This window comes from Bufo bufo, chromosome 5, assembly GCF_905171765.1.
Source record: "Bufo bufo chromosome 5, aBufBuf1.1, whole genome shotgun sequence".
In the NCBI taxonomy this organism is placed as follows: domain Eukaryota; kingdom Metazoa; phylum Chordata; class Amphibia; order Anura; family Bufonidae; genus Bufo; species Bufo bufo.
Window position 1 is genome coordinate 201705847 of NC_053393.1, and position 25993 is coordinate 201731839.

General features: G+C 44.8%; 1 protein-coding gene across 2 annotated transcripts in view; it reads left to right on the top strand.

Moving 5' to 3' along the window:
* LOC121001130 (collagen alpha-6(VI) chain-like) overlaps nt 1-25993 on the top strand; it is a 353819-nt gene that overhangs the window by 69875 nt on the left and 257951 nt on the right. For both annotated transcript variants that reach the window (XM_040432059.1, XM_040432060.1), the window contains exon 2: nt 16766-16861. In XM_040432059.1, the coding sequence (XP_040287993.1) occupies nt 16795-16861 (67 nt within the window). In that variant the 5' untranslated portion in view covers nt 16766-16794. The remainder of the gene's footprint in view (nt 1-16765; nt 16862-25993) is intronic.

Here is a 25993-nt window from a genome sequence, read left to right on the forward strand (position 1 = left end):
GGAGGTCATACAGGGACGTGGAGGCCACACACACTACTAATCCTCATTTTGACTTGTTTTAAGGACATTACATCAAAGTTGGATCAGCCTGTAGTGTGTTTTTCCACTTTAATTTTGCGTGTGACTCCAAATCCAGACCTCCATGGGTTGAAAAATGTTATTTCCATTTTTTTATTTTTGTGTGATTTTGTTGCCAGCCCATTCAACTATGTAAAGAACAAAGTATTTCAGAAGAATATTTAATTAACTCAGATCTAGGATGTGTTATTTTTGTGTTCATTTTTTTGAGCAGTGTATAATGAACCAGACAATACTCACTAGTTAAATCATAATGCTGCCCTATGGATTGTATAATCTTTTAAACCTATAATAACTCTATACGGCACATATATCAGTGTTGCCCATAACACAAAAATAATGTTAATTTCATAAACAGTGTGGGATAGAGAACATGGCACAATGATACAAAATATCAGTTGAGTAATATTATTACTGGGTATACTAAAGTCCACCAAATCACAAGCCAAGTCCTTGGTCAATAAGTAGCAGACTACATAAGACATGCCATTGAAATGCTCTGCACATTAAAGATCCAACACCCCAAAGCATGTTTCATTATAGCAAAGCATAAATTACAATTTCAGGATTAGAGCTTTAATTGGCAAAAGTATTAAAGCTAAAGCATCTGTAACTGTTTGAGGTCTTGGAAAGCGAACTTGAAGAATCTTTTGTCTCAAAATCTGGCACTATGCAAGATCCCAAGCAGAGACACCATTCTCAGCTCAGCCACTGTCAAAGACAAAGCCACAGTAATTAAACACACAAGGCAGCCAGATTAGGGTCTTACAGGGACTGTATTATGGACTGGGAAGAGATATTTAGTTCAGTTGTACTCACATTGGTATTTGAAGTTGAAGTATTGTGTTTATAGGAAAAGCAAATCCAGCATATGACACCATTCTCATTAATAAAGGGTTCAGACAATCAAAACCCAAAACAATAACAATGTGATAGAAAGAACAAAACAATTTTTGGTCAGGGGAGAGGGCAGTGGGGAAAATCCATCCCTAACTATCCCTAACTGTATGCCCTGAGCCTGGGGTCAGACCTTGGTGGTAGGTGTGCCCAATGCTCACTAGTACGCCCTAAGCAGGCCCTAGGGGATAAGCAAAGAAAAAGAAAATTAACAACAATTCAGATCATATACAGTTTTGTCTTGATGGTTAAGGTGGTTGGCAAAGTGTCCAAGAGACGCAACAATTATGTCCTAGATATTACTTATGCCCTATAGAAACATCAATTACACTCTGACGCGTTTCACCCCTCAACAGGGTTCCTCAGAGGGCAATAAGGTGTAAAGACACAGTGAGGGCTAAGACACTAAATGATTCAATAAACCGTACAAACTAAGGCAACAAGACAATGTGGTTGTACAGTCGTCGGCAGACAAAAAACCCATTAGCCTAGGGTTCAGTAAGGATGTTACTGTTCAAACTATACAACCATCGCCTAAGGTAGCGCCAATAGATGCCAAAACCTGTGTAATAGTAAACCAACTGGCTAATGATAAGCCTGCACATCATCGGGGGCAGGGCCAGGCCATGCTATTGAAGGTGTGGTAGCCATAATGTAGGTAAGCACTATCATGTAGGGCCACACTGATAAAGGGACCATGGCTGTGGCTGAGACTGCTGGCACTGACTGGTGGCTGAGACTGGTGGCTGTGGCTGGTGGCCGAGACTGGTGGCTGTGGCTTGTGGCTGTATCTGAGACTGCTGACTGCGGCTGGTGGCTGCAGCTTGTGGCTGAGACTGCTGGCACTAAGTGCTGGCTGTAGCTGAGAATGCTGGCACTGACTGGTGGCTGTGGCTGGTGGCTGTGGCTGGTGGCTGCGGCTGAGATTGCCAGCTGTGGCTTGTGGCTGACACTGCTGGCACTGACTGGTGGCTTTGGCTGAGACTGCTGGCACTGACTGGTGGCTGAGACTGGTGGCTGTGGCTGGTGGCTGAGACTGGTGGCTGTGGCTAGGATTGCTGGCTGTAGCTTGTGGCTGAGACTGCTGGCACTAAGTGCTGGCTGTGGCTGAGACTGCGGCTGGTGGCTGTGGCTGAGACTGCTGGCTGCGGCTGAGACTGCTGTAACTGACTGGTGGCTGTGGCTCACACTGCTGGCTGCGTCTTGTGGCTGAGACCGCTGGCACTGAGTGTTGGGGTTGTAGCTGAGACTGCTACACTGGCACTGACTGGTCGCTGAGACTGGTGGCTGTGGCTGGTGGCACTGACTGTTGGTTGAGATGACTGGCACTGACTGGTGGCTGCAAGTAGTAGGGGAACTTTGTCTGGTGGTACCAGAGTAAATGGATCCAACCGTGACCTAGTTAAAAAAGAAAACACTGTAGAAGGCACCACTCCCAAGAAGGAGCATCTTCTCCTAAAGGACAGGAGACCTTGTAAAAAAGACCCCTGAAGAAGGAGGGTTGTGAGACCTCTGAAATGCGTTGGACATTTTTTTACTGTAATAAACTACATTGATCAGAAGCCTTGGTGTCGGCTGCCATCAATTGGTACCATCTGATATGCGATCCTGGCCAGGGGGGCAGTTAGTCACAGGTGTCTTGAGATTTATCCTGTGACTATCCCCCCCTGTGAAGTGAGTACTCAAATTTTCAGAATTACAACATCTCCTCTGGAGAATATTCTGTATTGCCACCACCCACCGGAGACAAGGGGGCATTACTTACTACATTCACTTCTTCCACATTCTTGGGAGTGGCGCCTTCTACAGTGTTTTCTTTTTTAACTAGGTCACAGTTGGATCCATTTACTCTGGTACCACCAGACCAAGTTCACCTACTACTTGCATCTTCCCATTGGGAATGAAATTTTTGAAAATCTCCCCATAACACTTGTGCTGCCTTCCCTCAATCTCTATTGAACGGCACTTAGATTGTGGTGCTACTTTAATTTAACCTACCCTCACTATAATTCTCTCCACCCTTCTGGCGCCTTTTCCCCAGGGCTCTTAGCCCTGGTGGAACCACTCAACCTCTTTTTTTCTTTCTCCTATTGCACTGACTGGTGGCTGACACTGCTGGCACTGTGACTGGTGGCTATGGCTGTACGACTGGCACTGACTGCTGGTGCTGAGACTGCTGGTAGCTACTGGTAGGTCAGACTGCTGACAGGGGCTCCTCTCCATATGGCTGATAGTGCTGTGACTGATGAACAGAAATGGCGGTGCTTCGACCTCCTTTACGGCACGCAGGTGTGGGCGATGCAAGCGGCATGTGGAACGCTGTGACGTTGCGCTGGTGTGAGCGGTGCCGGGGGCTTGTTATTATTATGGTTATTCCTGCAGTATAGAAATCTTTTGCTAAAGGTAGTTGTGCATTGTGCGTGTATGTGTATATATATATATATATATATATATACACTCACCTAAAGAATTATTAGGAACACCATACTAATACGGTGTTGGACCCCCTTTTGCCTTCAGAACTGCCTTAATTCTACGTGGCATTGATTCAACAAGGTGCTGATAGCATTCTTTAGAAATGTTGGCCCATATTGATAGGATAGTATCTTGCAGTTGATGGAGATTTGAGGGATGCACATCCAGGGCACGAAGCTCCCGTTCCACCACATCCCAAAGATGCTTTATTGGGTTGAGATCTGGTGACTGTGGGGGCCATTTTAGTACAGTGAACTCAGTGTCATGTTCAAGAAACCAATTTGAAATGATTCGAGCTTTGTGACATGGTGCTTTATCCTGCTGGAAGTAGCCATCAGAGGATGGATACATGTTCTCATTCTGTTTACGCCAAATTCGGACTCTACCATTTGAATGTCTCAACAGAAATCGAGACTCATCAGACCAGGCAACATTTTTCCAGTCTTCAACAGTCCAATTTTGATGAGCTTGTGCAAATTGTAGCCTCTTTTTCCTATTTGTAGTGGAGATGAGTGGTACCTGGTGGGGTCTTCTGCTGTTGTAGCCCATCCGCCTCAAGGTTGTGCGTGTTGTGGCTTCACAAATGCTTTGCTGCATACCCCGGTTGTAACGAGTGGTTATTTCAGTCAACGTTGCTCTTCTATCAGCTTGAATCAGTTGGCCCATTCTCCTCTGACCTCTAGCATCCACAAGGCATTTTTTCCCACAGGACTGCCGCATACTGGATGTTTTTCCCTTTTCACACCATTCTTTGTAAACCCTAGAAATGGTTGTGCGCGAAAATCCCAGTAACTGAGCAGATTGTGAAATACTCAGACCGGCCCGTCTGGCACCAACAACTATGCCACGCTCAAAATTGCTTAAATCACCTTTCTTTCCCATTCTGACATTCAGTTTGGAGTTCAGGAGATTGTCTTGACCAGGACCACACCCCTAAATGCATTGAAGCAACTGCCATGTGATTGGTTGACTACATAATTGCATTAATGAGAAATAGAAAAGGTGTTCCTAATAATTCTTTAGGTGAGCGTGTATATACAGTACAGACCAAAAGTTTGGACACACCTTCTCATTCAAAGAGTTTTCTTTATTTTCATGACTATGAAAATTGTAGATTCACACTGAAGGCATCAAAACTATGAATTAACACATGTGGAATTATATACATAGCAAACAAGTGTGAAACAACTGAAAATATGTCATATTCTAGGTTCTTCAAAGTAGCCACCTTTTGCTTTGATTACTGCTTTGCACACTCTTGGCATTCTCTTGATGAGCTTCAAGAGGTAGTCCCCTGAAATGGTTTTCACTTCACAGGTGTGCCCTGTCAGGTTTAATAAGTGGGATTTCTTGCCTTATAACTGGGGTTGGGACCATCAGTTGCGTTGAGGAGAAGTCAGGTGGATACACAGCTGATAGTCCTACTGAATAGACTGTTAGAATTTGTATTATGGCAAGAAAAAAGCAGCTAAGTAAAGAAAAATGAGTGGCCATCATTACTTTAAGAAATGAAGGTCAGTCAGTCAGCCGAAAAATTGGGAAAACTTTGAAAGTAAGGGCTATTTGACCATGAAGGAGAGTGATGGGGTGCTGCGCCAGATGACCTGGCCTCCACAGTCACCGGATCTGAACCCAATCGAGATGGTTTGGGGTGAGCTGGACCGCAGAGTGAAGGCAAAAGGGCCAACAAGTGCTAAGCATCTCTGGGAACTCCTTCAAGACTGTTGGAAGACCATTTCAGGGGACTACCTCTTGAAGCTCATCAAGAGAATGTCAAGAGTGTACAAAGCAGTAATCAAAGCAAAAGGTTGCTACATTGAAGAACCTAGAATATGACATATTTTCAGTTGTTTCACACTTGTTTGTTATGTATATAATTCCACATGTGTTAATTCATAGTTTTGATGCCTTCATAGTCATGAAAATAAAGAAAACTCTTTGAATGAGAAGGTGTGTCCAAACTTTTGGTCTGTACTGTATATATATATATATATATATATATATATATATATGCGTATCAAATCGGACAGCAGTCCAAGACTTGAAAAAACGTGATGTCTTTATTCACCCATGTGGAACAATTGCAACGTTTCAGCTCACAACTGAGCCTTTCTCAAGCAAAGGTATACAAGCTTGTGCCTTCATTAAATAGCACTCAAATAATCAATAAAAATATACATCCATGTAGACAGGAGGCAAAAGAGGGCGTTACCAAGAGACATGACATTGCCAATCAATATCGCGCGTCCATGTGAATAATGGCCAAAACTCGCATCTCTTTTTACTAACAGTACAGGTGCCACAGAGTGTCAAAGAACAAATCTCACAACCAGGATTGCGCCAGCAGCACGGCTCCACTCTATCGCCAATAGCACGGCTCCGCTATACCACGTATGTGGAAACCAGTGCATGCGCATAATCCGGCATCCTCTTTTGCCTCCTGTCTACATGGATGTATATTTTAATTGATTCACACACTATCTATTATCACTACAAGGATAAAGTTCACTGTTAAGATGGATATATTACTATCACTTTGGAAACACATTATCAGATGTAAAGTGGTTGGATATTTTAACAGGTTTAATTTTATGCACAATGTGAATGGGTATTTGTATGTGCAATTGATCACATGATACGGATATGTTAATTAATCACATGATTTGGATATGCTAATTTGTCACATGACTTTGTATTTGTATGTTCATTGGTCACTAGATTATTTGAGTGCTATTTAATGAAGGCACAAGCTTGTATACCTTTGCTTGAGAAAGGCTCAGTTCATGGGCGTCCGCAGAAATTTTTCTAGGGGGGGGGCATAATTTTATTGACATCCATGCTCTGCTTGTTTCTGAGAATGTAATGAAGGGGAGGGGTATATTCATTATCACAAAGTATAATAATGCATGAGCTGTGCAACGTGATAGAAAAGCTTAGGCTACTTTCACACTAGCGTTCAGAGCGGGTCCGTCTGATGTCTGCTCAGACGGATCCGCTCCTATAATGCAGACGTTTGTATCCGTTCAGAACGGATCCGTCTGCATTATAACTTAGAAAAAATTCTAAGTGTGAAAGTAGCCTGAATGGATCCGTCCAGACTTTACATTGAAAGTCAATGGGGGACGGATCCGTTTGAAAATTTAGCCATATTGTGTCATCTTCAAACGGATCCGTCCCCATTGACTTACATTGACTTACATTGTAAGTCTGGACGGATCCGCTTGCCTCCGCACGGCAAGGCGGACACCCGAACGCTGCAAGCAGCGTTCAGGTGTCCGCTTGCTGAGCGGAGCGGAGGCTGAACGCTGCCAGACTGATGCATTCTCAGTGGATCCGCCTCCACTGAGAATGCATTAGGGCTGGACGGATGCGTTCGGGGCCGCTTGTGAGCCCCTTCAAACGGAGCTCACGAGCGGACACCCGAACGCAGGTGTGAAAGTAGCCTTAAATGGATATTATAAGTGCCAGGAATACAAAGTTGTATCCACATTGTCATATGTAACTTACAAGCAGATGGTCTGCAGAATACCAGGCCTACCACCAGTATTACCCCTTCATATACCGCCTGCCTGCCTGGTCACCCTGACCAGGCGGGCAGGCGGTATATGATTGAAGGGGCAATACTGCCTGGTATATGGACAGCAGAGATGGCATCCTCTGGGCAGTACTGTCTATGGTCATCCTTCACCAGCACCCTGACTGCCACCTGCTTGGCCTGGCTCTCATGGCACTTCACTGCCTGCTGCTTGGCTATCAGTGACTCACCCCACACCTAACACTCAGAGTCAGGGAGAGACTCAGTAGTCACACTGTGACACTGACGGACTGTCACTCACTGATAGCCAAGCAGGTGGCAGTCAGGGTGCTTGTTAAGGATGAATTGACCATAGACAGTACTGCCCAGAGGATGCCATATCTGCTGTCCATATAATACCAGTATTGCCCCTTCATATACCGCCTGGTCACCCCACACCTAACACTCAGGGAGTACTCTCATTAATAAAAACAATAATAGGTTTAATCGTGGCTGGCCCACACATCTGGTTCATCAATCAGTTTGGAGATTTAATTTGTGGACGTTCATACAGAAGAAACTGTATATTGTGCGGCACAGTGTAAGCTATACTGTATGTGTATAACATAAATATATTTTACATGAAAACTTACAATTACTTGACTTGGCCCTTGGGGATCCCAGACGCCACTTCAACACTTTGGCCGGGGGCTCGTGGAGCTGATGTTGTGTTTTATCCTAATGAGAAAGATTTAATAATAAGGATTTGGAGAAGGGGCAGAGGGATAGCAGAGCAGGGAGAGGCTGCTACTAGGGAGTCATACCATGGGGGAGTAATAAAACCCATCATAATGCCCCCCCAGTAGAACTAATTCTCCTTATATTAGACAGTACAAAAAATACCCCCTTGTAATGCCCCCAGTTGAGCTAATGTTCCCATAGTGCCTCCATAATGTACCAGTATAAAATACCCCTATATAGTGCCCCCAGTAAATGCCGCATAGTGCTCCTCTCCCCCCTTCCTCCTAGTGCCCCCATAATGTACCAGTATAAAATGCCCCTATATAGTGCCCCAGTAGATGCCCTCAGTGTCCCCCATAATTTGCAAGCATAAAATACCCCTTCTTAGTGCCCCCCGTAGATGACCCCATAGTATTCCTCTCCCCCTTCCCCATAATACCCACCATAATATGTCCCAGTATAAAATACTACTGTACAGAGCCCTCCATATAACATACCACTTCTTTGTAGCCTCGCCCTCAGTAGATGCCCCTATAGTGCCCACCAATAATGTGCTGGCAAGAAGTGCCCCCATAGTGCCCCCCAATAATGTGCCAGTAAGAAGTGACCCCATAGTGCAACCTAATAATGTGCCAGTAAAAAGTGCCCCCAATGATGCCCCCCCGGGCCCCGGCTTTAATGTCACATTTCTCCCCCTCCATGTCACGTGACTCGTCATCACCCCCTTCTTTTTACATCACCCCCTTCGCGGCACATTATTTCTCCCCCCTCCATCATGGCAGCACACTTCCCACCCTCCACCCCCTCCCCCCCGAATGGCACATTTATCCCCCTCCATGGGCCAGTGGCAGCAGCACATCTCTCCCCCCCCCCCCCCACATAGCACATTTCTACCACTCCATGGGCATTGGCACTGTTGGCAGCAGCACATCTCTCTCCCCTCCCCCCCATTTCTCCCACTCCATACGCCAGTGGCTCTTGGCAGCAGCACATTTCTCCTCCCCCCCCCAGCCCCATGGCACATTTCTCCCCTCAATGGGCCAGTGCCATATGGCAGCAGCACATCTCTCCTTCTGTCCCCCCCCCCCTCCCCCATGGCACATTTCTCCCACTCCAATCCATGGGCCAGTGGGCTAGCAGCAGCACATCTCTCCCCACCCCCCCCCCCTGGCACATTTCTCCCACTCCAGACCATCTCATGGGCCAGTGGCAGACATGGGATCCACCATGATCCATCCACTTGTTGTTATCTTTCTTTTTCTCTTTATACCAAATATAAATACCTGTAATAACGTTACTTCTGTGACTGTTGGAATAGGAAACTTGGAAGTTGGAACCGAACTTGGCTCAGGGAGTGACTGTGACAGGCAGTCAGGCCCTTGACCCTTGACGCGCCGCGCTCGCTCGTCGCTCCTTCTTCTCTCTGGGGGCGGAGCTCAGTGGCAACGTCACATGAAGACGTGCCTGTGCGGCAGCTGCGAGCCTGCGGCATGCTCCAGCAGCCACTGCAGAGTCTAGAGACAGGCCAGGCAGTGGAGCTCAGAGAGGCCGCGGGCCCCGCCCCCTCCTCACTCTTTCAGGCCGGGCGTGCGCTTTCACTCAGTGCTGTTAGTCAGCCGGCCACAACAAAATAGTAGTACTAGTAAGTAGTAGGGTTAGTTTGTGGCGGGCCAGGGGGGGGGCACTTGCCCCCCGTTGCCCCCCCTGCGGACGCCCATTGCCACAGCCGTGGAAATATTATGGTGTTAAGTGGTCAGGTCTGTACTATTTTGCTAACTGCCTCACATTCGGCTCCAAGAGCAGTCCATGGCTCTTTGATCAATTGGCACAGGCTTTACATTGGATCCTTGTCAATCCTGGTCATCCATTACTTGGATGATTTCCTACTGATAGATTTCCCTGGTTCCAGCTGCAACATGCTGGACGCCCTTCTAAATATTTTCTCCAGCCTTAACGTGCCAGTGGCCCCTTCAAAATCAGAGGGCCCTGCTACAGTGATTACCTTCTTAGGTATTACTCTTGACACCGAACTCATGCAAGCTCGGCTCCCTGAAGAGGTGGCGTGCATTCTGGCGAAAGGCAGATCCGACTCCCGGCAAATTATGCCTTTTGTGCGTAAATTGGTTTTGCTTTCATTACATTACAACTTCCATTTTTGCTGCCATCACATACAGGGCTCCAAAAATCTGGCGGCAGATGCCCTATCGCGGTTCAATTTTGCTACTTTTTTCCAGGTCATGCCAGAAGCAGAACCACATGGGTTAACCCCTCCAGTATATCAAGATCTGGTATTGAAATAGAAGGCCACGTCTCGACCACCTACGAATTAGTCGGCAAGTCCCTTTCTGCCAACACGGCAAGAAATTATAAAACCGGATGGAACATCTTCAAACAGTTTGCAAGGTCTCTCCCAGACTGTCGTATTGTTCCAGATAACCACAAGCATATTATGGCTTTCCTGGCTTATTGTCATCGAGACCTCAAGCTGTCCTATAATTCTATCCGATTATACCTAGCCGGGGTACAACATTTCTCCCTGCTGGAGCAGACTGGGCGCAGGTCAGTGTTTGCATCCCCAATCATCAAGGCAACTCTCAGGGGTATTGAGAAAGATTGTGCGGGGAGTGCCCCGAGGCGTCAGCCAGTCTCTGGAGATCTGTTCCGTTCCCTGTCTGAAGTCCTGGACGGCAACCCTTTTGGGCCATACTCTAGCATTGTCATAAAAGCGGCAATGTATGTTAGTTTTTATGGTTTTCTACGGCCAAGGGAATTCACTTGTGTTTCGGCTAAGGATAAAGGGCTCTCTATTGGCCAGTTAGTTTGGCTAGAGGATCATTTCTCCTTGTCATTAAAAATCACCAAAACTTCACAGGTAGGCCTGGAAGTCAAAATCAGGTATTTCCAGTCTCATAACGATTGGTGTCCGGTCAAAGTTCTGAAGGAGTTAATGGCCATGTTGAGGGACGCAAGTCCAGATGAGCCGCTGCTACCTTTTAAAGGCCAACCGCTTACCTCCTCACAGTTCATCAAGCATATACGCATTCTCATATCCGGTATGGGCCTCGATCCATGCTCCGTGTCGGGCCATTCTTTCCGTATAGGCACTGCTTCGGCAGCTTCAAAACAAGGGGTCCCGTCACAGATCATCAGGAAAATGGGCAGATGGCAGTCCTCCTGTTTTAATCGTTATGTACCCAATCCTCAGAAATTTCAAAAGCCTTTCGCACTCTCGTGCTGTAAGTTGTTTGCGATGTATAATAAATCTTTAAAGAACACTTCTTTACCTGACTGGTCTGTTTTTTGCCCCCTTATAGGCTTACCCCGCACGTGACTATGGGCACATTTCAGCCATGTCAGGTCCACGGATCTTTCAAGATGTCCCCACGTTTTTCGTCATCAGTAGTCCCGACCACAAGTTTTAAGGCTGATTTCAGCCTGTATTTGTGGGAGGGACGGAGATTTATTTTTATAGCCACCTCCCTCCTTCCCACAGTACGTGCGATCCTCGTGCCCCACCCTGGGTTCCCTCCCTCTGGGTTTTTCTCTTTTTTTCTTCAGGGTATGCCCTCTTATAGGCTTACCCTGCAGGTGGCTAAGGGCACACTTCAGCCATGTCAGGTCCACGGATCTTTCAAGATGTCCCCACGTTTTCCGTCATCAGTAGTCCCGACCACAAATAATAATATATAATAATTTTTTTTATTTTTTTTTATGAATAAAATATAAACTAGCAGTGACGTTTCTTATTATCTGCTTAAAATGGGCCTGTCACCTCTCCTGACATGTCTGCTTTGGGAACTACTTGCATTCCCAGTGTAATAACAATTTTGGGGGTCATTTATCAAACTGGTGTAAAGTACAACTGGCTTAGTTGACCATAGCAACCAAATAGATTTAGGGTTGCCACCTTTCCCAACAAAAAATACCGGCCAAGTTAAGCCACACCACAAGGGGGCATGGCTTAACACAGTCTGCAATAATGTGGCTCCCAATAATATTAATGCCCCCCAGTAATATTAATGTCCCCATTAGTGCCGCACAGAATTAATAATGCCCCCATTAGCACCCCCAAGAATTAATACTGTCCCCATTAGTGCCCCAGTAATATTAATGGCCCCATTAGTGCCCCCCAGTAAAAATAATGCCCCCATTAGTGCCCCCCCAGTAATGCCCCCATTAGTGCCCCGGTAGGAATAATGCCCCCCCATTTGTGCTCGCAGGAAGAATATTGCCCCCCAGGAAGAATAATGCCCCCAGGAAGAATAATGCCCCCATTAGTGGCCCCCAATAAGAATAATTTCCCCCATTATTGCCCCCACGCAAGAATAATGCTCCCTTCTCTACTTCTGTCAAAAAAAAAAACACTCACCTCATCCATTTGCTCGCACTGTGGTGAACGCTCCCTACTGACTGGATGTGCAGGACAGGTGGAAGGGGGGAAGGCTGCATTAATGAGCACTCCACAATAGAAGCGCTCATTAGTAGCAGTCCTTATAAGGAAAATACTGGCAATTAACATTAAACATTAACAAAAAACTACCGGCATCGGCAGGGCCACTAAAATACCGGCCTTGCCGGTGAGATACTGGCCGAGTGGCAACCCTAATCAGATTCCAATCAAATATTTAGAGAGGGCTCACCTGCTGCTCAAGAATGGTATGGGCGCACCTGCAAAAAGGATTCACCCAATCCCTTAAAATGATTAAGAAAACAATTTAAAGTAGTAGGGCACACCACCACTTGATGCCACACGGAGAGTTAATATAAAGATATTTATTAAATCATTATAACATATAGTACTTGTGACATATAATATTAAAATTTGCTAAAACACATAAACTAAAATTATTACTATAAAATTCCTAAAATACAGTCATCAATAATGTAATCTGCTGGGTTATAAACAAAATCTTATATGTACCAGTCTCTCCTAAGGGTTAATTAACCCAAATGATGTCCCAGGAGGGGATAATGTACATGAAAGATTCAATCTGATAGTCGGATATAATATTTGAATGATAGTCACTTGTATTTTTGTGGATTAAATGCCACTTATCCTGAATCGCAGTAATGCCGCAAGTAGGTCGCTGCCTAATTGCAAGACTAAGCCGGAATGATTTTTACTCACTGTTTTTGGGTAATGACGGTTTTCATATCACTCGTGGCGTCCCACGTGTAGTTAAAGTCTTTTATGGGCTGCGGTATGGTGCGGTTTTCACTTGCTGCAGAAATGGTGGAAAAACTTTCGGGATCCTCGGTGGTTATAAATAGCTGTGCTGTCTCAGAGATCACCTGGAAACAAATACCTTCTGCGTTATTTGTTCGTAATATGCAGGGTTGGTTTTCACCAGGAAAGATAGGTCTCAGCAAGAAATGACAGGTATCCAGCTTTTCTTTATAACGGAATGCAAATTCACCGATCCCTTTCTTGAAGCGCTTATTCTCCTCCGGTTCTGTACTTTTATCTCATGGGATTAGTTACCATACGCGTTTCGGAGTGGGCTACGACTCCTTCTTCAGTGGTATCAGCACCACTGAAGAAGGAGTCGTAGCCCACTCCGAAACGCGTATGGTAACTAATCCCATGAGATAAAAGTACAGAACCGGAGGAGAATAAGCGCTTCAAGAAAGGGATCGGTGAATTTGCATTCCGTTATAAAGAAAAGCTGGATACCTGTCATTTCTTGCTGAGACCTATCTTTCCTGGTGAAAACCAACCCTGCATATTACGAACAAATAACGCAGAAGGTATTTGTTTCCAGGTGATCTCTGAGACAGCACAGCTATTTATAACCACCGAGGATCCCGAAAGTTTTTCCACCATTTCTGCAGCAAGTGAAAACCGCACCATACCGCAGCCCATAAAAGACTTTCACTACACGTGGGACGCCACGAGTGATATGAAAACCGTCATTACCCAAAAACAGTGAGTAAAAATCATTCCGGCTTAGTCTTGCAATTAGGCAGCGACTTACTTGCGGCATTACTGCGATTCAGGATAAGTGGCATTTAATCCACAAAAATACAAGTGACTATCATTCAAATATTATATCCGACTATCAGATTGAATCTTTCATGTACATTATCCCCTCCTGGGACATCATTTGGGTTAATTAACCCTTAGGAGAGACTGGTACATATAAGATTTTGTTTATAACCCAGCAGATTACATTATTGATGACTGTATTTTAGGAATTTTATAGTAATAATTTTAGTTTATGTGTTTTAGCAAATTTTAATATTATATGTCACAAGTACTATATGTTATAATGATTTAATAAATATCTTTATATTAACTCTCCCTGTGGCATCAAGTGGTGGTGTGCCCTACTACTTTAAATTGTTTTCCTGATCAGATTACACCTTTCATTTTGAACAGCTTCTTTGGACAATAAAAGGAGAAATCTGATTGGTTGCTATGGGCAACTAAGCCAGTTCTACTTCACACCAGTTTGATAAATGACCCCATGTGTTTCTATCTATCTATTTACTATGAGTAAGACTGCCGGTATGCAGTAGAGACATGTAAGCGTGGAGCTGTTTCTTGTGACTTCCCAGATGTTTTAAGATGCACCTATAAAGTCTATGATAATTTTTAATTGTACTCGCTGGATCAAGCCTGTTTGAATTTTCACTTCACTTTTGAAAGTGGATCAGTGCTAGGAAGCTCTGACGTGAATGACAGATTAGTAACCTGGTTACTTTGTTTGTTTTGTACCATACTAGAAGCTTATGCAAGAATCACTGGCACTCTGCAATCGGTCCAACTTGGTGTTACCAGGTGGGGAGGTGTCCCTGCACCGTCTGACATTATCCAAGCAGTGCTGTGAGTGGCAGAGGGTGCACGGACATCCCGCAACTGCTAACACTAAGTTGGAACTATTACAGAGCGCTGGCAGTTCATACATAAACTTCTAGTAAGGAATAATAGAGGAACGGCACAACATAGCTTTATATGGAAAGATGCTCCACAATTGATATTGATCCAGGACTGCACGTACGGTAGTTACTAGAACAGACGAGTCAGGAGAGGTGAAGGGTGTTTTTTTAAATTTCACAGGAGATCTTTATGACCTGGTTCAACGGTTTCACAATCAGTACTCAAGAGTGACAAGTATTTCTGGGTCAAAAGTAACTACCATCTTTAAAGTATTATTCTCGCACACCAAAGTCGCCCAAATGACTTTCATGAGACTTGAAGATATAATAGGCACCATGGGGGTCATTTACTAAGATTGTTGATTTAGACGCCGGTCTTAGTCCCTGTTCACTGCATCTTGATATGCCCAATTATGTAGAGGCGCCGTCCTTTACATAAATTATGATCCGGCGGCCGCTCTTTTACTGGCGTAGATTTAAGTAATTTTTTTACGCCAGAAATGATGAATGAGAAGGGCCTGCCCTCTTCCCCTCCCATGACACGCCCCCTTTTTTCAGAACTTGAGAAAAGAGGTGTAAGTGGCGTACACAGGGAAAGAGCTACAACAGAATCTGCTCCTTAAATACACCAAAATGTGGAGTATATTTTTTCAGAAATGACCCCCCCATATGTTTAAATAAAAAAATTGCTTAAAGAGATTGTATCATCCAGACAACTGAATAGTGATCTCCGATCCCTATGAGTCCTGCAGCTAAAGCACCCAGAGACCAGCTGTAATACGGTAGCTGCAGGAAAAAAAAGCAGAATTTTCCATATTTGTCCTGCAGTGCCACAAACGTGGTATTATATGGCACCAGTTCACATGAGTGCAGCGGTATTTCTCTGAGGTAAAAAAAAAGTGTCACTTACCTTTCTTCACTTGCCATTGTTAAAGGCACACCCATATAGAGAGGTTTCATTCTCTAGTCAGTTTAAGTTTTACAATGGAAAATTTATTTCTCGTCATACATTTAGACCATCATTCATGTCAGTTATTAAGCTTCACTCATGCAAATTTGCTGGACACACAACTCTGTAATGGATCAGTTTTAAAAAAAAAATGAAAGCAGACACCCATTGAGGGTCAAACTATGGACTGGCGTTCTAAGCAAGATTTCTGGCATAGCAAAGTCACAAATTTTGTGGCAAGTGTCGTTTTGTGTGACAAAAATTGCTACTTTTTGGAAACACTTTTCCAAAAAGTGGTCGGGAGGAGGTAGGCCGAGAGCAGCAGCTCCATGGCCCAACTCATTTAACAATATTGGGGGAGATTTATCAAAACTGGTGTATGGTGTAAAAACTGGCTTCGTTTCTCACTGCCACCAATCAGAGTTCACCTTTCACTTTCCAAAGGAGAGCTGAAAAATGAAAGGTGGAATCTGATTGGTTGCTATTTTTCCTTCATAGCATTTTTGATAAATAACATAGTAACATAGTAACATAGTACATAAGGCCGAAAAAAGACATTTGTCCATCCAGTTCGGCCTGTCATCTTGCAAGTTGATCCAGAGGAAGGCAAAAAAAAAACCCTGTGAGGTAGAAGCCAATTTTCCTCACTTTAGGGGAATAAAAAATTCCTTCCCGACTCCAATCAGGCAATCAGAATAACTCCCTGGATCAACGACCCCTCTCTGGCAGAAAACTGGCACACATTGCACCAGAAATTTTATCCAGCTTCTGTCTGGAGTAGATTTCTGTTCTGGCGCATGGACAGTAGAAGATGCGACAAATGTATTAAGAGATGCGTGCCACTTAATAATTTGGTTGGATCTTCCGCCAGAAGTGTTTTTACTAAGGCCAGCATGTGAAACGCTGTTCTTAAGTAAATTACCCCACTGACCCTAAAGGGGTCTTATAGCGTCCATCAGGCTTCCAGTATTTGATGGTAAGCATAATTTGAGGTTAACCCCTGAATACTAAGGGTGAGCACAGCCTAAAGGGATTTCAGAGCAGAAGTATCAAATGACCGTGCACATTTACTGCTTATACTTGTGAATTGTTCAGATGTCAGTATCAATAGTCGAACCTCGGACTATAGTGCGTTTTTTTTTCTTTTATACTGCATGTCCGTACATGGGAAATGTTATTTGAACTCTATTAACATATGTATTATACTGCTCACAACAAAATTTTCTCTTTAGAATGCTTCAGTAACGTCCTTGTGGTGAAAATGAAATCTATGTTTGGTTTACTTGTGGCGGTTATCTGGGTGCAGCTATCATCTACTCAAATTACAGGTAAAGTATTTATTAATTGTTCTTGCATGGCAAGACCACTTACTGTTATCTCACATATATATTCTTATTATAGCCAAATTTACCACCCTAACTCCTCCCACAGTTTTTACACTAAATAGACAGTAATATACCGAAACGTGCGGATTGTTCCCGATTTGTGGCGAAATTGGTCCCATAGGAATGAATGGCGGAATGTTCAAAACTAGAGTGGGAGCTGAAAAATCAGGACATGATTTCTAAACTGCCACCACTCCCTCATTTTCAAGCCCACCTACACAAATCTTATATTAAAACGTTCAGCTATCCCTGCTGCCACTAAAAATGTCCACAACTAAGCCATATTCCTGATCGTTTTCACAATATGACCATTTGTTTGCAACTCACGCCGCCCATTGACACTCATTGAAACTCCACTCTAGCCACCTGTGCCTTCATTTTTAATATTTCAGAGACATACTATGCATCAAAATGTAGGTCTGGGTCTTGTGATTCTCACAATAGAAAGCTCTTCACTGTAGGATTTATAATTTTTAAACTACAACTGTTTGAAGATGGCAACCGCCAGTAAAGTGAGCAAGTTGGAGCAGTTTGTTTTTAACCGCTCTTCTCTGCCCTTGCTGCAGAGTGAGTTGCCATAGGAACCCAGGTGTGCGAGCAGAGTGACAAAAGCTAGAGTGTGAGCTGAAAAATTTAGGACATGATTTCTAAACTGCCACCACTCCCTCATTTTCAAGCCCACCTACACAAATCGGCTGCTAATGTTTTTAGAAATGTATGTTTTAATGTAACTGTGAAGCAATTTGGGCAACAACATTGCAATTAAATGTGCTATATATATAAACAAATAAAAGTTGAAATGCATTTCTCACTCTATCAAGCTTGCCATGTGCACTTTTAAAATCTGATCAATCAATTGGTTAGTGTAATGTTAACTATCTTTACTCACTCCAAACACTCCACACAGTTACTGTGCCCACTCCATGAAGTTAATCTGCCCAGTCCAACCTTTCCACAGTTACTCCAGCCACTCTAACCGCAAAACAGTTACTCAAGCCACTCCACCCAGTTACTCCGCCCACTCCAGTTGTAGACTACTGGTGGAGGCAAGAACACTTCACACAATTTCCCCAGAAATTGTAGCTTTTCTAGTTATATTTTTGCAATTGCATAATTAATAGTTTAGTATAGCCACAGAGTTATTCAATAAAATGTATCTGTATATTGCCACCTGCTGTTCGTTCTTTTCTTTATTTTTTGTCCGTCTCACTGAGCTGGTTGAACATTCTCAATTTAAATCTTCAACTGCCACCAGCCATATGTTCTGTTAGAAGCTGTAGCAGTTACAGGGAGAGAGCTGTAGCAGAAATGACACACCTCTTGAGGTGCCTGGGTGAAGATAATCTAGCACAGCAATTGGAGCAGTGAAGTACAGGGCTGGTTCTAGCTTTGTTAGAAAGGTATCGTCATGTACTATATGATGTTTGATTTTCATTTTTACATCAATCATGGCATGACCCCTTTAATACCAGAAGCATTCCAATGAAAGACCTAGGAAGCAATCAGGAATTTCATACCTAGTACCTTGTTCAGCACAAAAAAAATATCTATGCCCTGAAATATACACTAGTTCTTGCTGAGCTTTCCCTTCTACAATCATCAACTCTAAAAGGTGACAGGATTCTTGAAATGAGACTGAAGTTGTCCATTAATTAACTATTCTACATTTTTCAAAACAGCACCTGCATCTGAATACTTTCATAATTGCATGTCATTAAAAATCTAGAATAGTCACTGAGTTAAGTAAAATGTATCTGTATAGCGCCCCCTTTTGTTTGTTATTGTCATAATTTTTCTGTTCACCTCATTGTGGTGGTCGCACATGCTCAGTTCCTTCCTTCTACTATCACCAGTCCTATCTACCTTTTAGAAGCTGTGACAGCTACAGGAAGAGAGCTGCAGTAGAAAGGAAATACCTACTGATGAAGGACACTCCTGCTAAGTTGTGATAGGGAGGGAGCTTGAGCAGACAGAACATGTCCCCTGAGAAAGGACATGCCCCCTGACCTATGAGCAATCTAGCAGAGCAATTGGAGCAATGAATGGGAAGATTTCTGTATCCATCTCAGGAAAAGGGCTGGTTTAGCTTTGTTAGAAAAAGGGTTGACATTAGAGATGAGCGAATCGAAGTTGACGAAGTGGAATTCGATCTGAATTTCAGGAAAAATTCATTTTGCACCGAATCCGCATTTCGACGCGCTTCGTGGTAACTAATCGCATATTTTAAAATGGCTGCTGCATGTGTTAGGACATAAAGCAAGGAACTCGGGGATTGAGGGATCACCCACAATGCCATGCATGCAGCCAATCAGCAGCCAGCCAGCCCTGTTATGTCACAGCCCTATAAATAGCCTCAGCCATCTTTGATTCAGCCATTTTCCAGTGTACTTAGTGAGAGAGATGTCAGCAGGTGTTAGGGACAGTGCTAGAAAATACTTTAAAACTTTTATTTTGCTGTATAGAAGTTCAGGGAACGGATAGGGGGGAATCATTCCACAGTATTGAAGCAGAACAGGGTTCAGTAGGGGAGTTTAAATCCTGGGTAATAGGAACAATCCTATTACACCTTGCTGCACTGACTGCGGATCCAAATTGCCATTATACAGCTCTGTAATTCCAGCAAAGCATTATTGTTATTAGGGTGCAAGTGCTGTTTGATACAGCCATTAACAGGGTTTATTACAAGGAAATATTTCTATGTCTTATTTGCCCCTGTGCAGTGCAGTTATATGTTCAAAAGCATTTTTTGGCTTGTATTAGTAAGAAAAATGGGCTTATTAACCGTTGTGTGGTGAAGTGAAAAAATTAAAGCCCTGTTTGGGGTGTATAGTGGGAAAAAAAAGGCTTATTAGCCGTTCAGCGGTGCAGGTTATATGTTCTAAAGCCTTTTTTGGGGTGTATTAGTGGGGGAAAAAGGGCTTATTTGCCATTCAGTGGTGCAGTTATATGTTCTAAAGCCCTTTTTGGCGTGTATTAGTGGCAAAAAAATATATATTATTTGCCGTTCAGCGGTGCAGTTATATGTTCTAAAGCCTTTTGTGGAGGGCATAAATGGAAAAAAGTAAGGGCTCATTTGCTATTCAGCGGTGCAGTTATATGCTCTAAAGCCCTTTTTTGTGTGTATTGGTGGCAAAAAAATATATATTATTTGCCGTTCAGCAGTGCAGTTACATATATGTTCTAAAGCCGTTATTGGTGTGTATTAGTTGCAAAAAAATGTATATTATTTGCCATTCAGCGGTGTAGTTATATGTTCTAAAGCTTTTTGTGGCTTGTAGAGATGAGTGAATTTTTCTAAAATGTGATTCGCTGGTTCCCCGAATTTTTTGAAAAAAATTTGGTTCGATACGAATTTAGTGGCGGCTAATTTTGTTAAAAAACTGCTATTTCCTGGCTGCAGAGAGCCTTTATAGTGGTGTACAACATTGTGCCTTGCAGTAACACGCATAGGGAGTCTGCTTTGGTAGTGAAATAATATTGTGAGTCCTTATGACATGCAGATGATAGGTGTCGCTCTTAGAATCACTGCACACTTTACTTATTTGGGCAGTCAAGGGGCCAAAACTGACCAAATAACTCAAGTGTGAACTCAGCCTTAGGCCTCATGCACACGACCGTTGTGTGCATCCGTGGCCGTTGTTCCGTTTTCCGTGATTTTCTGCAGACCCATTGACTTTCAATGGGTCCGTTGAAAACTCGGAAAATGCACCGTTGTTCATCCGCGGCCATGATCCATGTTTCCTGTCCGTCAAAAAAATATGACCTGTCCTATTTTTTTGACGGACAACGGTTCACGGACCCATTCAAGTCAATGGGTCCGTGAAAAAACACAGATGCACACAAGATTGGCATCCGCGTCTGTGATCCGTGGCCGTCGGCAACTTTCACACAGACGGATCGCAGATCCGTCTGCATAAAAGCTTTTTCAGATATGAGTTTTCACTTCTTGAAAACTCATATCCGACAGTATATTCTAACACAGAGGCGTTCCCATAGTGATGGGGACGCTTCAAGTTAGAATATACTGAGAACTGTGTACATGACTGCCCCCTGCTGCCTGGCAGCACCCGATCTTTTACAGGGGGCTGTGATCCGCACAATTAACCCCTCAGGTGCCGCACCTAAAGGGTTAATTGTGCATATCATAGCACCCTGTAAGAGATCAGATGCTGCCAGGCAGAAGGGGGCAGAGCCCCTCCCTCCCCAATATTATATTAATTGGTGGCCAGTGCGGCCCCTCTCCCTCCAGTTAAAATCACATTTCGAATCCCCCATCATTGGTGGCCAGTGCGGCCTCACATCTCTCCCCCCCCCCTTGTTAAAATCACGTTCCGAATCCCCCATCATTGGTGGCCAGTGCGGCCTCACATCTCCCCCCCCTAGTTAAAATCACGTTCCGAATGCCCATCATTGGTGGCCAGTGCGGCCTCACCTCTCCCCCCCCCTAATTAAAATCGCGTTCCCTCATCATTGGTGGCAGTGGAGAGTTCCGATCGGAGTCCCAGTTTAATCGCTGCGGCTCCGATCGGTAACCATGGCAACCAGGACGCTACTGCAGTCCTGGTTGCCATGGTTACTTATCAATTTTTAGAAGCATTATACTTACCTGCGAGGCACATAGGCATTATACTTTCCTGCGAGGCACTATAGGCAATGCGCCGCACAGACCTTTCACTTACCAGTAGGAGGAGCGCCCGGCCGGTCACAGACATCGCAGCTCGCAGGTAAGTATAATGCTTCTAAAAATTGCTAAGTAACCATGGCAACCAGGACTGCAGTAGCGTCCTGGTTGCCATGGTTACCGATCGGAGCCCCAGCGATTAAACTGGGACTCCGATCGGAACTCTCCACTGCCACCAATGATGGGGGAACGTGATTTTAACTAGGGGGGGAGGGGAGATGTGAGGCCACACTGGCCACCAATGATGGGGGATTCGGAACGTGATTTTAACTAGGGGGGGAGATGTGAGGCCGCACTGGCCACCAATGATGGGGGATTCGGAACGTAATTTTAACAAGGGGGGGAGATGTGAGGCCGCACTGGCCACCAATGATGGGGGATTCGGAACATGATTTTAACAAGGGGGGGGGGAGATGTGAGGCCGCACTGGCCACCAATGATGGGGGATTCAGAACGTGATTTTAACAAGGGGGGGAGAGGTGAGGCCGCACTGGCCACCAATGATGGGGGATTCGGAACGTGATTTTAACTGGGGGGGGAGAGGGGAGGCCGCACTGGCCACCAATGAATATAATGTTGGGGAGGGAGGGGGTCTGCCCACTCCTGCCTGGCAGCACCTGATCTCTTACAGGGGGCTATGATACGCACAATTAACCCTTTAGGTGCGGCACCTGAGGGGTTAATTGTGCGGATCACAGCCCCCTGTAAGAGATCGGGTGCTGCCAGGCAGCAGGGGGCAGTCATGTACAAAGTTCGTAGGATATTCTAACTTGAAGCGTCCCCATCACTACGGGAACGCCTCTGTGTTAGAATATACTGTCGGATATGAGTTTCACAATCTAACTCAAATCCGATGGTATATTCTAACATAGAGGCGTTCCCATGGTGATGGGGACACTTCAAGTTAAAATATACCATCGGATTGGAGAAAACTCTGATTCTATGGTATATTAACTCCTGACTTTACATTGAACGTCAAAGGGGGATGGATCCGTTTTCAATTGCACCATATTGTGTCAACGTCAAACGGATCCATCCATATTGACTTGCATTGTAAGTCAGGACGGATCTGTTTGGCTCCGCACGGCCAGGCGGACACCAAAATGACTTTTTTTTCATGTCCGTGGATCCTCCAAAAATCAAGGAAGACCCACGGACGAAAAAACGGTCACGGATCACGAACCAACGGAACCCCGTTTTGCGGACCGTGAAAAAATACTGTTGTGTGCATGAGGCCTTACAGGTTGACGTTAGCGCTAAGACGAAGAGAACTCCTTTTACACCATCGTCAGCTGATTCTACATAGATGTCTACAGAACCTGTTCTATTAAACGCTTAAACAAGTAGAGCCCCCCGACAGAGTGGAGAGGGAGTCAGCAGTAAGTTTGTGTTCATGTCACTGATTATTTTGCCCTTCTTTTGATCCGTCAGAACAATAACCCCCAAAAAACGGATCCTCGGTCAGCATTTGGTCAGTAATCCATCAGTATTGCTAATGCCAAAAAAACAGGAGTAGATCCCAAACAAAGATGACACGTGAATGGATTTTTTTGCATGTCTTCTGTGTTTTGTAGCCACTCCTGCTTTTAACTACCAAATCACAAGCCAATTCTGATAAGACTATACAGGCCTTACAGCTGCTATACCGACAGGATCCGTTGTGCGTCTCATTCATCCTTCCTTCTGACAGATCAGAAGAAGGGTCAAATAAATGATGATGTCAGCCAGGTCGAAAGGCAAAATAGTGGCCCAGTCATGAAGTGGGGAGGGTGTGAACAGCATGAGAAGTCCACAGAGTGGCCCTATGACATAGTGGTGAGGTGGAATCAGCATGAGGATGCCACAGAGGCCACAGAGTAGCACAATCACAGTGTGGAGGTGGCAGCAGCAGCATCAGGAGGAGGCCACAGATTGGCACAATGACAGTGTGCAGGTGGCAGCAGCATGAGGAGGCCACAGAGTTTCAAGGTGACATAGTGTGGAGGTGGCAGCATCATGAGGAGGTCACAGAGGGGCAATGTGACATACCGTAGTGTTGAGGTGACAGCAGCATGAGAAGGCCACAGAGTGGCACGGTGACATAGTGTGGAGGTATATGAGGAAAAAGAGGCGGGGGAAAATCCCAAAAAAGAGCGTAAATCACAGAACTCATTGAAAGGTTATCCAAAAAGTCTTAGAGTAACTGCAGGGCGCCAGCAGGGAGGAGAGGTTATCGTCAGGAAATAAAAGAAGAGGTGAACGGCTGCCGGTAGTGACTGAATATGCAGCAGAGACTGCTGTATATAAAGATACGTAAGGAAATAAAAAATAGGGGAAACCAGCCACGAACAAAAGGCGCCAAACACCTGATTGACTGTCAGAAATAGGGATTGTGTGATAGGAGTAGTGACTAAAGTAAAAGTATAGTTTAGGAAAGTATTGTCACTTGAAGGTAATAACAGATCACAATATTAAAGTACAAATACCGTATTTTTCGCTTTTTAAGACGCACCTGATTATAAGACGCACCTAGGTTTTTGAGGAGGAAAATAAGAAAAAAAAATACACTGCTTAAAAAAATAAAGGGAACACAAAAATAACACATCCTAGATCTGAATTAATTAAATATTCTTATGAAATACTTTGTTCTTTACATAGTTGAATGTGCTGACAACAAAATCACACAAAAAAAAAAATGGAAATCAAATTTTTTAACCCATGGAGGTCTGGATTTGGAGTCACCCTCAAAATTAAAGTGGAAAAACACACTACAGGCTGATCCAACTTTGATGTAATGTCCTTAAAACAAGTCAAAATGAGGCTCAGTAGTGTGTGTGGCCTCCACGTGCCTGTATGACCTCCCTACAATGCCTGTGCATGCTCCTGATGAGGTGGCGGACGGTCTCCTGAGGGATCTCCTCCCAGACCTGGACTAAAGCATCTGCCAACTCCTGGACAGTCTGTGGAGCAACGTGACGTTGGTGGATAGAGCGAGACGTGATGTCCCAGATGTGCTCAATTGGATTCAGGTCTGGGGAACGGGCGGGCCAGTCCATAGCATCAATGCCTTCGTCTTGCAGGTACTGCTGACACACTCCAGCCACATGAGGTCTAGCATTGTCTTGCATTAGGAGGAACCCAGGGCCAACCGCACCAGCATATGGTCTCACAAGGGGTCTGAGGATCTCATCTCGGTACCTAATGGCAGTCAGGCTACCTCTGGCAGGCACATGGAGGGCTGTGCGGCCCTCCAAAGAAATGCCACCCCACACCATTACTGACCCAATGCCAAACCGGTCATGCTGGAGGATGTTGCAGGCAGCAGAACGTTCTCCACGGCGTCTCCAGACTCTGTGACGTCTGTCACATGTGCTCAGTGTGAACCTGCTTTCATCTGTGAAGAGCACAGGGCGCCAGTGGCGAATTTACCAATCTTGGTGTTCTCTGGCAAATGCCAAACGTCCTGCACGGTGTTGAGCTGTAAGCACAACCCCCACCTGTGGACGTCGGGCCCTCATATCACCCTCATGGAGTCTGTTTCTGACCGTTTGAGCAGACACATGCACATTTGTGGCCTGCTGGAGGTCATTTTGCAGGGCTCTGGCAGTGGTCCTCCTGTTCCTCCTTGCACAAAGGCGGAGGTAGCGGTCCTGCTGCTGGGTTGTTGCCCTCCTACGGCCTCCTCCACGTCTCTTGATGTACTGGCCTGTCTCCTGGTAGCGCCTCCATGCTCTGGACACTACGCTGACAGACACAGCAAACCTTCTTGTCACAGCTCGCATTGATGTGCCATCCTGGATAAGCTGCACTACCTGAGCCACGTGTGTGGGTTGTAGACTCCATCTCATGCTACCACTAGAGTGAAAGCACCGGCAGCATTCAAAAGTGACCAAAACATCAGCCAGGAAGCAGAGGAACTGAGAAGTGGTCAGGTCACCACCTGCAGAACCACTCCTTTATTGGGGGTGTCTTGCTAATTGCCTATAATTTCCACCTGTTGTCTATCCCATTTGCACAACAGCATGTGAAATTGATTGTCACTCAGTGTTGCTTCCTAAATGGACAGTTTGATTTCACAGAAGTGTGATTGACTTGGAGTTACATTGTGTTGTTTAAGTGTTCCCTTTATTTTTTTGAGCAGTGTATTTTGAACCAAAAGATGTGCTTTTGGTGGATTTTGAACTACTGGTCTGGGGATGACACTGTGATGGGGCTCTGTGGATGACGCACTGTTATGGGGGGATCTATGGATGATGCACTGTTATGGGGGGGATCTATGGATGATGCACTGTTATGGGGGGGAATCTGTGGATGATGCACTGTTATGGGGGGGATCTATGGATGATGCACTGTTATGGGGGATGTGTGCTGTGAAACATAGGGCCATGAGGGGGGCCAGCATAAGATGCTATATG